This window comes from Arachis duranensis, chromosome 4 (assembly GCF_000817695.3).
Source record: "Arachis duranensis cultivar V14167 chromosome 4, aradu.V14167.gnm2.J7QH, whole genome shotgun sequence".
NCBI lineage: Eukaryota > Viridiplantae > Streptophyta > Magnoliopsida > Fabales > Fabaceae > Arachis > Arachis duranensis.
In genome coordinates this window covers 115,361,209-115,375,575 of record NC_029775.3, presented here as the reverse complement: position 1 = coordinate 115,375,575, position 14,367 = coordinate 115,361,209, and the positions used below count along the sequence as shown (strand labels likewise).

The 14,367-nt window shown below is 33.0% G+C and overlaps 3 protein-coding genes across 3 annotated transcripts in view; 1 reads left to right on the top strand and 2 right to left on the bottom strand.

Moving 5' to 3' along the window:
* Positions 1-3,682, top strand: part of LOC107486317 (receptor-like protein 6) — a 77,265-nt gene extending 73,583 nt beyond the window's left edge. Inside the window, exon 3 of the mRNA XM_052261019.1 lies at positions 1,248-3,682. Within this exon, the coding sequence (XP_052116979.1) occupies positions 1,248-3,532 (2,285 nt within the window). The 3' untranslated portion in view covers positions 3,533-3,682. The remainder of the gene's footprint in view (positions 1-1,247) is intronic.
* Positions 3,683-4,706: 1,024 nt separating this feature from the next.
* On the bottom strand, positions 4,707-6,849 carry LOC107486318 (AP2-like ethylene-responsive transcription factor At1g16060). Its single transcript, XM_016106863.3, has 8 exons — positions 6,633-6,849; positions 6,445-6,527; positions 6,295-6,303; positions 6,104-6,192; positions 5,944-6,017; positions 5,788-5,838; positions 5,607-5,683; positions 4,707-5,281 (listed from the first exon to the last, which is right to left on the bottom strand). The coding sequence occupies exons 1-8, from the start codon at positions 6,818-6,820 to the stop codon at positions 4,707-4,709; spliced, it is 1,146 nt and encodes a 381-aa protein (XP_015962349.1). The 5' UTR covers positions 6,821-6,849.
* Positions 6,850-11,949: 5,100 nt separating this feature from the next.
* On the bottom strand, positions 11,950-13,668 carry LOC107486753 (pectate lyase-like). The gene is made up of 3 exons (XM_016107322.3): positions 13,472-13,668; positions 12,528-13,197; positions 11,950-12,420 (listed from the first exon to the last, which is right to left on the bottom strand). Exons 1-3 carry the CDS (start codon positions 13,666-13,668, stop codon positions 11,950-11,952), a joined length of 1,338 nt encoding a protein of 445 aa, XP_015962808.1.
* Positions 13,669-14,367: the final 699 nt, after the last annotated feature.

Sequence of the window (14,367 nt, the reverse complement as noted above, 5' to 3'; positions counted from 1 at the left end):
TTCCCCTAAATGAACGGCAATTCAATATCACACTCTCATGAGTATGATTTATGATCACTATTGGAATTAGGAATATGCACATATATCCCTTATGCAAGTGCGTTACTTAGAACACCTAAAACAAGGAAGTTTGTGGGGGTAATGAAAGATAAAAGATAATGAGAAAATTAAGCATAAAAAGACGTCAATGCAAGTTGTTAACAAAGTCAAACAGTAATGACAAAACTATACTATCAAAGAACTTCACTATGAAGTAGCAACAAGAGACCAAGATAGTTCAGTTTGTGGAAGGTATGTAATGATTAATGAAGCAGAGAGGCTACTCTGCATAACAAAGTCAGAAACAAAACTAAGTACACAGAAATCTATATATACACGGTTGAAGTTAATAATACTTATTTTCCTTAACCAGTGTTATATACAAAAAGCTGGTGCTAGAAGAACCATGCCCCTATGTATGGGATCTCAAATGGCCGAATAAAATTGCCTCTAATAAAGGGATACTCAAAGTAAGTATGAAAAAATCTTGGGATAACTAAAATGACATGATTGGCCATATTATGCAAATTATTCTAAACCAAGAAGCACGGATGTGTAGGCCAGTATGTGGTTTGAAAAGTCTGCTGAAGCAGCCATAATAAGGATCACTATCTTTCTTTTTTCTTCCGCGAAATGAGAGGCAATATTACATCGGAATAATACAAATGCATGTAACGTTACATGGTGCATGTCTGTTACATACTATCACCATCACTGCTTCACTATAAAAACCGATTAGAGTGTCCCAAACATTTCATCCACTGAAACCTACTGCTATACGATCACAATAATGGGGTTCTTCTGTTCTCTTGCTTTCTCCATACAGTTTCTTCTTCTCTTCTCATCCTCCCTGTTCACAAACTGTTTTACTTTGAATGATTCAACTACTACTCATCATCATGAATGCCATCAACATGAAAGCAATGCCTTGCTCAGCTTTAAACAAAGCTTCTTCATAAGTAAGTCTGCTTCCTATAATCCTTTCAGTTCTCCTAAAACTCTCACCTGGATTCCAACCACAGATTGCTGCTCCTGGGATGGCATCGAATGCGATGAACTCACAGGTCAAGTCATTTCCATTGATCTTAGTAGCAGCCTGCTCTATGGTTCCATGGATCCCAATAGCACCCTTTTCTCGCTTGTGCATCTTCAAAGCCTTGATCTTTCAGACAATCACTTCAATCACTCGCAAATTCCAGCCAGGATAGGTGACTTGTCACAACTGAGGCATTTGAATCTTTCTCAATTTGGTGAAACCACATTGTCAGGTGAAGTCCCAACTCAAATTTCCCGTTTGTCCAACTTGTTGTCCCTTGATCTTCGCAGCAATATTGAACGGTTTGATTTTCCATTTATCAACCGTTTACATCTCAAGGAATCCACTCTGCGAAGCTTAATTCAAAACTCAACAAGACTTGAACAACTTCGCCTTAATTTTGTCACCATTTCATCATCTTTACCCCACATGCTCACAAACCTTACATCTCTGCAAATACTCTCTTTTCGCCAATGTGAACTGCATGGTGAGTTTCCTATCGGAATATTCTCTCTTGCAAACTTAACATCTTTGAATTTTGGGGAAAACCAAAATCTGCAGGGCACATTACCTGCATCCATTGGAAACCTGACCAATTTAGCTCACTTGGCTCTTCAAGATAATAGCTTTCATGGTGAAATCCCTCGCTCTCTTTTTGGACTAGAGAAGCTTGTAGATTTATTTCTATATTCTAATTTTTTCGAAGGCCACCTAGCACTTGACATGTTTTTCAAACTAAAGATGCTTAATACTCTTGATTTGTCTTCCAACAAATTGTCTTTGTTCTCACAAAATAGGGCTGTCAATGTGACAATCCTTCCTCCAATTCAGTGGTTAGGATTGAGTCAGTGCAATTTAAATGGAGAAATTCCAACTTGGATAATGAATCTAACCACTTTAAATCACTTGGTTCTTCATGGAAATAATCTTCAAGGTGAAATTTCATATTTCCTCTTCAAGTTAGAGAATCTTACAGGCCTTGATCTAGCTGGAAATTTATTCGAAGGACAGATCGAGCTTGACATGCTTTCAAAGCTCAAAAAGCTTACTGTACTTGGTTTAGGCGGAGGCAACAAGTTGTCTTTTCTTGAAGGGAACAACACTTCCAACGTAACATTTCCTTCTCAAATTCAATATTTGGATTTAAGTTCATGCAACTTAGTTCATTTTCCCAATTTCATTCAACACTTGCAAGAGTTGACTGGTCTTTCCATATCAGACAATAGGATAAAGACAATACCGAGTTTGATGTGGAATAAAACAACTCTTCAGAGTTTGGATATTTCCAACAACCTATTGATGGGAGAAATACCCCCCTCCATATGCAACCTGCAATCACTTGCATATCTTGATTTGTCTTCCAACAATTTAGTTGGCATGATTCCATCATGTTTGGGAAGCTTTAGCCAATCCCTTCAACTTTTGAATGTCTCAGGAAACAAATTGACAGGCAATATTCCTCAAATTTATGTGAAAGGAAATGTCCTTCAGTTCATCGATTTTAGTTCTAATCAGTTGTACGGTCAATTACCAAGAGCACTTGTCAATTGCAGAATGCTAGAGTTTCTTGATGTGAGACATAACCATTTCAATGACTCATTTCCTTTCTGGTTAGGATCTCTTCCTAAGTTAAAGGTTCTTTCTTTACGTGATAATGAATTTCACGGAGCTATAATGTGTCCATTGAAATACACATTTCCCCCGCTTCAAATCATGGATCTTTCTCAAAATGGTTTCTCAATGAAATTAACATCAGAAATAATCATGTGCTTCAAATCGATGATCATATCCAACAAAAGACAACTGGATTTCAAGGACGAGATTTATTTCAGTGGGAATGTGTTTATAGATATTGATTCGCTTTCATTTTCAATGTCCAACAAAGGAGTTGTCATGGATTATCTTGGGGGTCAATACCTTCATCACATGGTAGCCATTGATCTTTCATGTAACAAAATTTATGGTGAGATTCCAGATACCATGGGAAGTTTGAATGGTCTTGTTGTGCTCAACTTGTCCAATAACATGTTTACTGGCAGCATCCCATCTTCCTTCGGAAAGCTTTCAAATCTTGAAGTGTTGGACCTTTCTCTCAATAGCCTGTCAGGAAATATTCCTCAACAACTCACAGGGCTAACCTTCTTGGATTTCTTCAATGTGTCTTTCAACAATCTCTCAGGTCCAATCCCAGAAAATGGGCAACTTTCAACATTTGATGATAATTCATTTAAGGGAAACAAGGATTTGTGCGGGATTCAATTGTTGAAGAAATGTGAAGATCATCCTAAGCTTCCATTGCAAAAACCTGATGGCGATCAAGATTCTGAGTCGGGATCTTTCTTTGAATTGTGTTGGATGGTAATTCTAATTGGATATGGGGGAGGCCTTGTTGCCGGGTTAGCACTGGGAAATGCTTTCGCCATAGATGTTTATAGGTTGCTGAAAAAGATCTTTTAAGTCACAAGTCTATATGTTGGTCTCTTCCTGTGTGTAATCTTAAATTAGTTTCATTTTTGTGTTTGTATTTAAAGTTATTGGGTTTCTCTTATGTAAGAGTCAGCTATTTGTAAATCCAAATAAAAGTAGACAAGATAAAAATATAAATATAGTGTGTTATATATTTATTTTGATTTTTCTATTTCTGAAATAAGAAAAGCCATACTTTGTGTTCTTTGCATACAATAATCCATTCTCTTTGCATACTTTCTCTCATGCTTATGCTTATTCAAGATAGGATGTCTTGTAAAAGGTAAAAAGAAGCAAGTCTTTTTTTCAAAAAAAAAACAAGTATTCATTGATATGAAAAAGATTATAAGTAGATCAATTGGGCCAACAGTAATAACAAAAATGAGATTTCCAAACAAAACTAAAATCACAACCATCCATAGTCTAAATCTTTTCATTGAAAAAGTTACTAAAACAAACAGGAAATTTCTTCTGCTTTTCTTTCTCTTCTATTTCAAGATGAAAAGTCAACAACACCTTAGAAGGAAGGAGAAGCAATGATGATCAATCTCTCTCTTTTTCATAACAAGAGCACTAATTTTTCTCATAAGAATTGAAGGAGAATAAGAAATAAAATTACAACACCACCCCATAGAGACAATAATCTCTATCAAAGGGAGCACAGAACGACCCATTAAGGGAACAAAACCATAGTCTTGAAAAAAAGAGAGCAATTACCAATGAGTATGAAAGGTTAACATATCCATCTATACAGTATTCATAAACATGTTTTTTGGGTGAAGTATGTGAGGTTTAGCAACATGGAAAGGAATCTAGAATTCTGGTGCTTTATTTGTAAAGGAAGTTTGGATCAGATGATTTTAAGAATGCCCAATTAACCACAGTTAAGGTGTGTTGAAGTAATGAGTATATTGATTTCCAACAGTTAACCCGTTCTATATATGTTGATGGCTCACATATATAACAACAAAATAGGATCTTGTTAACTCTGAATTATTGCATATTCATATACTCTTGTTAATACTGGTTTTTAATTTCTTTTAGCAGTTATCATTAACATCTGTTGTAAAATTTAAAGCTATTGAGATATGGAAACATGCATAGAACAAAATTGATATGCCCCATCATATTTTACATTATTGTCAATATAACTACACAACTCTGTTCAAAGAATTGAGTAGAGGTCGCTTTCTTGAAGTTCTAAGCCGTTTGTGTTTGGATCATAGAAAAATGAAATGCTGTCACTGCCGTCACAGAAGAACCCACCCAGTTCATCATCACTGACTATGTGTTGTTGTTGATCCTTTCTGACATACTCATCAGGTTCATCTCCACATGCATTGTTTGAGTTCTTTTCAACCAATTCCCTAAACAGAGAAGAGCGAAAGAGAAGGCCAAGAGCCGTGGGAGAAGACGATTTGCTGCTCGAAAATCGATACATTTTGTTATCAAAGACTTCTTGATTTTCAGGGTAATTCAGGTGATCAAGACTGATGAAAGAGGTATTGTCAAAGGGCAATGGTTTTGAATGTTGTATTGGATTTGGAGCATAGTTGGATGGAGAAGTGAGTGTTTGAGAGTTTAGTACTACTTCTGTTTCAGGTTTTGGGTCTTGGGAGTTTTGGTGTGAAGGCTTCAACCATGTGATGTAATTACTTAAATCAAAGTTGGTGACAGCATTAATTCCTCTGTACTCAATTGCTGCTATGTCATAGGCTCGTGCTGCTTCCTCTTGTGTGCCTGCATTAGTTAACAACAACAAAATGTCATTCATAGGAATGAATTGAAGGAGTAGAAACAAAAAACATAACTATATCTTTTCTTTCTTTCTTTCTTTCAATGTTTGTGCATGTGTTACTCCATTTTTTTAGAGGGATGGTTCAATATGGTCTTGAAATTTCGAATGTGCTTCTTTTGTAGTTCTTAGAATTTTAATGTAAACTATTTAGACTTGAAACTAAAATGACTTATAAGTAGTAAATTTTAAAATTTTAAGAGACTAAAGTACAATTTTGATTGACCAGATTGAACATTTATTTATTGACTTTTGTTGATTTTAACTTACTGTAGGTTCCAAGGTAAAGATATTTGTTTCCAAAAACCCTTCCTATCCTTGCTTCCCATCTTCCATTCTGATGATGCCTGCAGAATATTCACCAAGCATTAGTGATTCATCTTCATCACCAACAACACCAAAAGCAGATACATTTTTGTGTTGTGTTCAAAAAGGCTTAGTAGCATCTCACCTTGCAACACCCCTATACTTTGATACACCTCTTGAGAAGCCACTACTCTTCCTGCAATATATTAAAAAGAAAAATAAAAAACTTAGGATAATGAAATGAAGATCTCATAATTTATAATTCAAATGTCCCATATTATAGGATCACAATTTCTTATACCTCCTTAAAGTTGCCAAGTACTCTTCTTTGGTCATAGTCTGCATTATTTCTAGCTCTTTCTCATAATCTGATAACTGTTAGAATTATATACAAGAAAGCATTAGATAAATTATTTAATCTAAGAAAAGATGCAAACCATTATATTACTATCATATCATACCGGAAAATTAGTAAAAGTTGATGTTCCCCAATACTTAAGTGCTGCTAAATCATATGCTCTGGCAGCAGATTCTTCTTCATCATAAGCACCTATAATATTTGAGAAATATTATAAAATGGTTATCTTACAATTAATTAACAACAGTGATTGAACTAAAATCTTGGCTTTCATTACTATATGACAACACTCACCAAGATAAACTGCTAGCACCATTGTCCAGTTCCATTCCATGTTCCAAAATGTAAAAACATGAAAATCAAAGCACATGAATCAGTTAGCATCAAACAAATAAATCAATGAATAAAAGGAAAAAATAAATAAATAGGAAGTGTGTTGTGTACCTTGCTTCCCTTTCTTTTTTTGAGTTACATTCCAAGAAAGCTTGTCCCATAAATGAGCCTCAAACCTACCCGTCCATCTATGTCTGTTCAATACAATTTTAACTAATTAGATTAATAAATCAAACAGAACAAACAATTTTTTCTTTTGAAATTTCATAATCAAATTCAGTTTAATTATTTCTAATCACCTGCTAACCCCACGAAATTTTGAACTTCTCTTAGTAGTGATCACATTAGAATTTTCGTGCTGTTGCGGCTGCGGCTGCTTCTTCTTCTTCTTGATATACCTTGCTTCTTGGAGCTCACCTTCTTCTTCAAACACTCTTCTTCTTCTTTTTCTCAATCTCACTTCATCATTCTCCATTGCCATTGCCATTTATTGCACTATGATGTGTTCTTCCTCTAATACTGTTCTTGACTTTATGCAATATGTGAGGAGTGTGTGTTCTTTATAGGACACAACTAACACATATATTTGGTTTTGTCCTTATTATGTTTTTGTGTTTATTGCTACATACAAGGTTGGAGTTAAACACAAGGAAACGTTAATCACAAGGAAAATTATAGGTCAGATTTAAGTTGTGTGAATGCATTCAATGATTATTTAATTCCAAAGTTTTATAAGTTTTGAATGTGGTTCTTGTCAAGGTTAATCAAGTACGGATGAACTTTAAATGTACACTAGATTCTCAACAATCACATAATAAACATTTGTCCTTTAAACCAAATAAATCAACCTATAATAATAGAGTCCTGTTAGAGAGCCAATGAAATATTTGTACAATATGTACAATGGGCTATTGAATTAAATAATGAACATCACTCATACTATTCAGAATAATCATCTGGGTACTAGAGATAATAAACATCTTATGTCATGAAACCACTCATCCCAATAGAGCTCTGATACTATGTCATGATACCACTCATCCCAAAAGTTTTAGCTGATGAGAAAAGATAACACTAATGGTTATATCTCTAATATCGAATATCTCTAAGAGGCCTGCTACACATACAAGTAAAAAGACCGTACAAGTTTTACAAGTTATCAGCCCAAACTTTATTAACACGCGCACTAACTCATTTTGAATGGAATGTAACTACACGCGCCCCACTCAAACGGTTCCTCTTGGTCTTCTTCTTCTTCTTCTTCTTCCTCTTCCTCTTCCTCTTCCTCTTCCTCTTCCTCTTCGTCTTCTTCTTCTTCTTCTTCTTCTTCTTCTTCTTCTTCTTCTTCTTCTTCTTCTTCTTCTTCTTCTTCTTCTTCTTCCTCTTCCTCTTCCTCTTCCTCTTCCTCTTCCTCTTCTTCTTCTTCTTCTTCTTTTTCGTTTTTTTTCGATTTTCATGGTTTCTGAAATTCTTCTTCTTCTTGCTGCACGTTCTTCTTCCTCTTACTCTTCTTCTTACACATTCAAGAGTAAATAAAATGCACGTTATTCAACAACTTCCTGTTTCCAAAGCGCGCTACTCACCATGCATTATGAACGATTCTTCTTCTTCTTCCTCCATGAAAACAATTTTCTTGCCAAATTTAAAGATAATGGAACTTCAAAAATACACCCAAACAATTACAGAAATACACCCCAACAATTACAGAAATACACCTAAAGGATTACAGAAATACACCCAAACGGTTATAGGAATTCACCCAAATGATTATAAAAATACACCCAAAGGATTACAGAAATACACCCAAAGGATTACAAAAATACACCCAAAATTCGTTGAATTACACCTTATGCATATTTCAGAACTCTTTCTCTTTCTCCTCTTCATCTTCTCCTGCTTTTTTTTTTCAAAAACGATTTCAGAGATTGATATAAAAAAAATAGAAATCGAGAATAACGAAGAAAGAAAACAGAGAGAAAAGCACGTAAATGAAGAAGAAGAACAGAAAGAGTAAGAAGAACGTGTAGCAAGAAGAAGAAGAAGGAGGAGGAGAAAGAGAAGGCAAGAAACGTACCTTGAATAATATTTATTCGTTTTTTCTAGTGATTTTGATGAAGGAGAAAGAGAAAACGAAAACAGGAGAAGAAATTTCAATAAAAAAAAGAGGGAGGAAGTGAAAAAAAAAGAGACACAGAGAAAGAAGAAGAGGAAGAGGAAGAGGAAGAGGAAGAAGAAGAGGAAGCACGGAGAAAGAAGAAGAAGAAAAAGAGGCACAAAAAAAACGTGAAACGGCATGAATAAAGCGCGTGTAAGTGACGTAGGAGTTGCAACACGTTTTGGTGGATTAGGCATTAATAAACTTGTAATAGTTACAAGCCCTAATCGCTTGTATACTGAGTTTTTCCCTATCTCTAAACCTCTATTGTACAAATATTCCATTAGCTCCCTCTACTTTCTCATAATAATAATAATAATAATAATAATAATAATAATAATAATAATAATAATAATAATAATAATAATAATAATAATAATATTTCTCATAATAATAATAATAATAATAATAATAATAATAATAATAATAATAATAATAATATGATTGTAACATGTTTATTATTAATCAAAAGTGAACATGTAGGCATATTATTAGTACATCCTATAATTAAAAAGAATTCAATATTATTTTCGTTCTTGACTAGGATTGATGGTAGCATTATGTTGGTAATTCATTTCATTTTTAATTTAGTTTTTTTCTTAAAAAGACATAATAATAATTTTGTAATGTAGTAATTACTCCAATATTCTCAAAGAATTAGAGGTATTGGTTACTTGACTAGTCTGCTTTTAATAAATATTGAGAGTTCAAATTTTTTTTTTTATATGTAATAATAAATTAGTTCTTTTGACCTATCAAATTTGAAAATAACGTACAAAACTAAAGAATATATATTTTTAGTTAATCTAATTCATCGTTAAAGTTTGCACAAAAATAATTTTCTAGAGTACGCATTAAATGGACTATACTACTATAGGATCACGCAATAATTTCTCAAAGTAGAATATTGCAATAAGTTAATTATTTAAAGTTCCATTCATGTACAATAAACCATAAATAAAATTAAAAAAATATTTCCTACACTAAATATGTATATAATTAGATTTATTATATAATAATCCATAATAAAAGGTAAATTATCCTTAAAATCTATGAATGCCGTTTTTTAAATGTATTTCATTTCCATCCTTACAAAAAGAAAATTAGAAGTTCTGAAATTGATGAGGTTGACTCAAACCAAACAAAGTTTGTTATATTAAAAAATTGGCTGGTCGTAACAGTACGTAGGAATGATCTAGAATTCTTTTTCTGCATTTTAATGATCTCAAATCTCAACTATTGTTAAGAAAGGCTGGTTTATGTTTATGTTTATTAAATTGCTTTTGTTTTTTTCTTGGATTCATCAATGCCCACAGAATAGAGAAATAATAATAATAATTCTTTTGGGCAAGATATATAGAATTTCTTACCATATGATATGGACAATTACGGTGTTTCCTATGTTAGAGAAGTATAAGATATAATATCCACTTTACTTGCTTTTGTATGCATAGGCTTTGGTTTTTTAGGTAGCTTCTAGTTCGACAAGTCAATGATTAATTCGTCGTAAATCAGTATTTTGTTTAAGAATTTATTATTGGTCAATGGACTGCTGTATGTATAAAGCGATATTCGAACTCATAATATTTATTTAAGTAGACTAATGAATTAATCACTAAACTAACTTTATTTATTTATTTATTTATTTATTTATTTTGTGTATGCATGTATTGGTTAATAACAGCTGGAAAATTGTAATCTTCTACATGACTTCTTTTCACTTTTGGGTTGATCCTATGGACTAGTCTATTGAAGTAAGCAAAAGCCAGGTAACTATATATCATTAGTAGTAATTTAAGAAACTTTAGATTATTTTTTAAACTTTTATTTGAGGTTATAAAATGAATGAAAGTGACTGTAAAAAATATAATAATACAATAGTGTAAAAAATAATGTTATATATGATCATTGTCCATTATAAAAGTATGGAGAGCTTATCATCTTGTGTATGTGATTCTAATCTTTGTACGTTATTGCTTGAAGAAAGCCAAGCTATCAAAATCAATATGCATTATTAATTATTAATATGTCATTCTATGAAATTATTAGGTCAATAGCTATTGTCTTCCTCATATATTGAGATGGAGTGAAGTTATATACACCGACCATGGTTTTAATTTTAAGATAACGGGAAATCTCATATTTTCTTCCACTATTATGATTAATAGGTTTTAACTCTATCTTTTATTAATTAAGTAGTATATGGGAAATTAAACATAGAATTAGGAAGACTCTAGAGAGGTACCGAAATTTTCAAAGGAACAATACAAATGCTGCTTGGATGGAACTTGTAATTTGGGAACCCCACACTCCCAAACAATAATATAAGATGAATTCATTGGTACCCTCTCTTAATATTAGTGAGTAAGTCATATTTATTAAAAATATAATTATTTATATATTTTTTATATTAATTTAATTTTTTAAAATAATTTTATTATTAAAAATCTAAAATTCGATCTTTGTTAAATTTAAAAAAAAATCAACATAAAACAAATAAACTTAAATTAAAAAAATACTTTCATAACAATATTTAAAAAGATGCTAATAATATTCTTAGTTAATTATCACTTCCAATCTCTATGCTAATTAATTAAGTTTTTAATTATGTGCATGTAAAATTATATATTTTTCATTATATAATTTTTTCTTTTTTGAGATTTATGTATTTTAATTTGTTAATGTATCTAATAAGGAATAATAAGCTATATCTGCTAACTAATATAAATTCCAAAATGTATTTCAGCGAATAAATAGCAGAAGAAGTTTCTAGTGATACATTTCTATATTATCTGTCATGCTAAAGACATTATATGATTTTTCTGACCTTATTTATTATCTCATATTTAATTTATGATACTATTTTCCTTATAATAATAATAATAATAATAATAATAATAATAATAATAATAATAATATAAACGAACCAATTTCAATCATCAGTCAATCAGTACAATTTACATGAGAAGTGATGTACACATGACGAATAACACAAGCAAAAAAAAATAAGAGATAAAATTAAAAAAGCACATATTTCAAGTGATTTATATATAACTCTCCCGTCTTATTCCTTATCATCTTATAACCCCAAACAGAAATAATAACAATAAATTTTTTTTTTCTCTCCAGTGCCATACCATCCAACAAAACATTATCCCTATAATCCTGGCCTCCATTCTTTTCTTCACTTTACATATTGTGTTGAAATGCATGCCATCTAGCTTTCCCCTCTAAAGAAGAAAAGAAATTTACACCAAAATGGTTCCCACACTAAAACACATACATAGAAAGTGCCAAAAATCCTAGAGGGGGTAATAAACCCTAGAGCCAATAAATTTTAATATTTTAATATTTCTTTCTTCCAAATAATAATAATAACATTTTCTTTATGACCAAGATAAAGAAAACATTATCCACAATCAATAAATGAATGGAATTGATGAACTGAATTTTAATTTTCTCTAGCAAGGCTTGCCTACAATACAACCAAGGGCACCAGCATACTTTGTTAGCCTATTGGCATGGCTACCAGGTCTTGGCTTCATTATCATCCCTTTGTTGACATTTTGCAGCTTAGTGATTGGTTGACCAGATTGAAGAAACGTGGCACCATTCATGAAGAGGTCGTGATCTGAGGTCCATTGCCACTTTGACCACACCTCTTTTGGTGCATAGTCTCTGTGTGTGATTTCCTTGGCAGCATTGTTGTTTGGTGCAATGAAACGGTTTCCTTGGCTCAGAATTGTTGGCCCTGAGCTTCCTCCAATGGCATACATCAACCAATGAGTGTAGTCATTGTTCAACACATGGAAGAATCCATATCTGCACCTTGGCATCCTCTGAATCAATCCTTGTCCGAAGTGGTTGAATGCTACCGTGATTTGCATGATCTTGTCGCCGGTGTACGAGTCACTAGCTCCGAACAACATCACCTGTCACAAACAGTTTTAGACAGACATTCAATCAAAATCAAAATTAATTATCGTAATTTTATTCTGTTAGACCAATTTGATTGAACTTGATTACCAAAATGACTTACGTCGTTATGCTTGGTCATGTGGCAATTGGAGATGGTGATGGCGGTAGAGCCCTGGATAACGTCAACAAGACCATCATCACACTCAGACATGGAAATGTGATCAACCCAAATGTTGGAGGATCCGAAAATGGAGATGGCATCACCATCACTCCTTGTTCTTTGACCAACATGGTTGTAAGAATCCCTAATCATGCCACCAGCCATGGACTTGATCTTCTTGATGTGGAGGTTATGGACAATGATATTGTTGACGAATTGCATAGTGAGGCCAGCGCCGTCCCTGATCATAACATGAGCACCGCGGCCGTCGATGGTCTTGTCGGAGGAAATCAACAACTCTTGTTGCAATCTAATGACCATGCTGCGTGCAAAGATGATCCACAAGGGTCCCTTCTGAGTAACCGCATGTCTTAGGGTTCCGGGAGCAGGGTTAACCAAATCGTTATCGGATTCGTCGGTGACGACGTAGATGGGGCCACCGAGGCCTCCGACGGCCCTACGTCCGAAACCCTTTCCACATTTGGCCAACAATTGGCGGTTTTTGGCCCAATCGGCACGGCACCTCCAGCAACGGTCAATAGGGTTAGTGGCCTCGCATGGTGCATGTGGATCGAATGCATGTCCTTGCCTTAGATTCCTCCTTGTCATGTTTGCTGCTTCCTCCATTGCCCTACATCCAATTAAATCATATATAAACTTTTTTTTCTTTTACCAAAAATATAGGAAGACTCGAACTCTCGAAATGTTAGATGCAGTTATCAATTATTTTATATAGATTTAATATTTAAAAATTAGTAAATAAAAATCAAATTAATACATCTCAATTAATTTAATTTTTACTATTTTTATGTATATTTAATAAAAAGAGTGAATAAACACGTTTATCGATATACTAGTACATATAATGTTAATTAAGTAATATAAAATAAGTAGAGAGTACATACAGATGAACGTGGAGATTGAGCTCAGATGTAACATTCAAGGGATTAGGAACGAAGGACTCAAGAGCAATTTCATGGGCCATCTCAGCTTGTGCCTTGAGAAAATCATCATATTCAGCAATGCCAGCCTTAATGCATGGAATAACAATGGCAAAAGTAACCAAGAAAATAAGGGCAAGTTTCCTTGTACTTTCTGCCATTATTTTTTTTGATATTTTTCTCAATGCCGATATGTGTAATTATTTGGTTTTTTTTGGCTTGTTAATATTTTTTTTTGTGGTTTTGCTTGGGATTTTGTTTTTTTGTTTTTTGTATGGCCAAGGTCTTTGGGGATTTTTATTTCACAAAAAGGTGCAGACCTTGGCAAGCCAAAACACCAATTAAAACCAAGCAATACAAGAGAGCATAGTGCTTGGTGTGAATTCTTATTGGAGAAGCAAAATGTGCTTCTTTATATAATGATTTCATCCCTTCAAGATTGAAAGCTATGATCCTAAATTTAGGACTTAAGGAGCGTGGAGAGTGCGCCACCATTGTGTTTTTCTTGGCTTATAATTAGTTTCAATGTTCAAACTTGAATTCGAAAAAAACGGTCACAATTTTCTAAATTAAGTAGCTATTATTTAGAAATTGAAATTGGCTAGAAAAAGAAGGAACGAGAGCCCAAGACCATGCCATCACTATTATTATTAATTCATCACTATTATTGGATCGCATGAATTGAATTATTTTTCCTTAGTTTTTCGTTATTCCTTAAGCCTTGATTTGGTAAAAAATTTTAGGGTTTAGGATTTAGGATTTAGGATAAAAATTTAAAAAAAATGTTTATGATTTTTAAAAGTACAAACTTTTTATTTTATGTTTATTAAATTAAAAAAAATTATATACTTATAATCTTA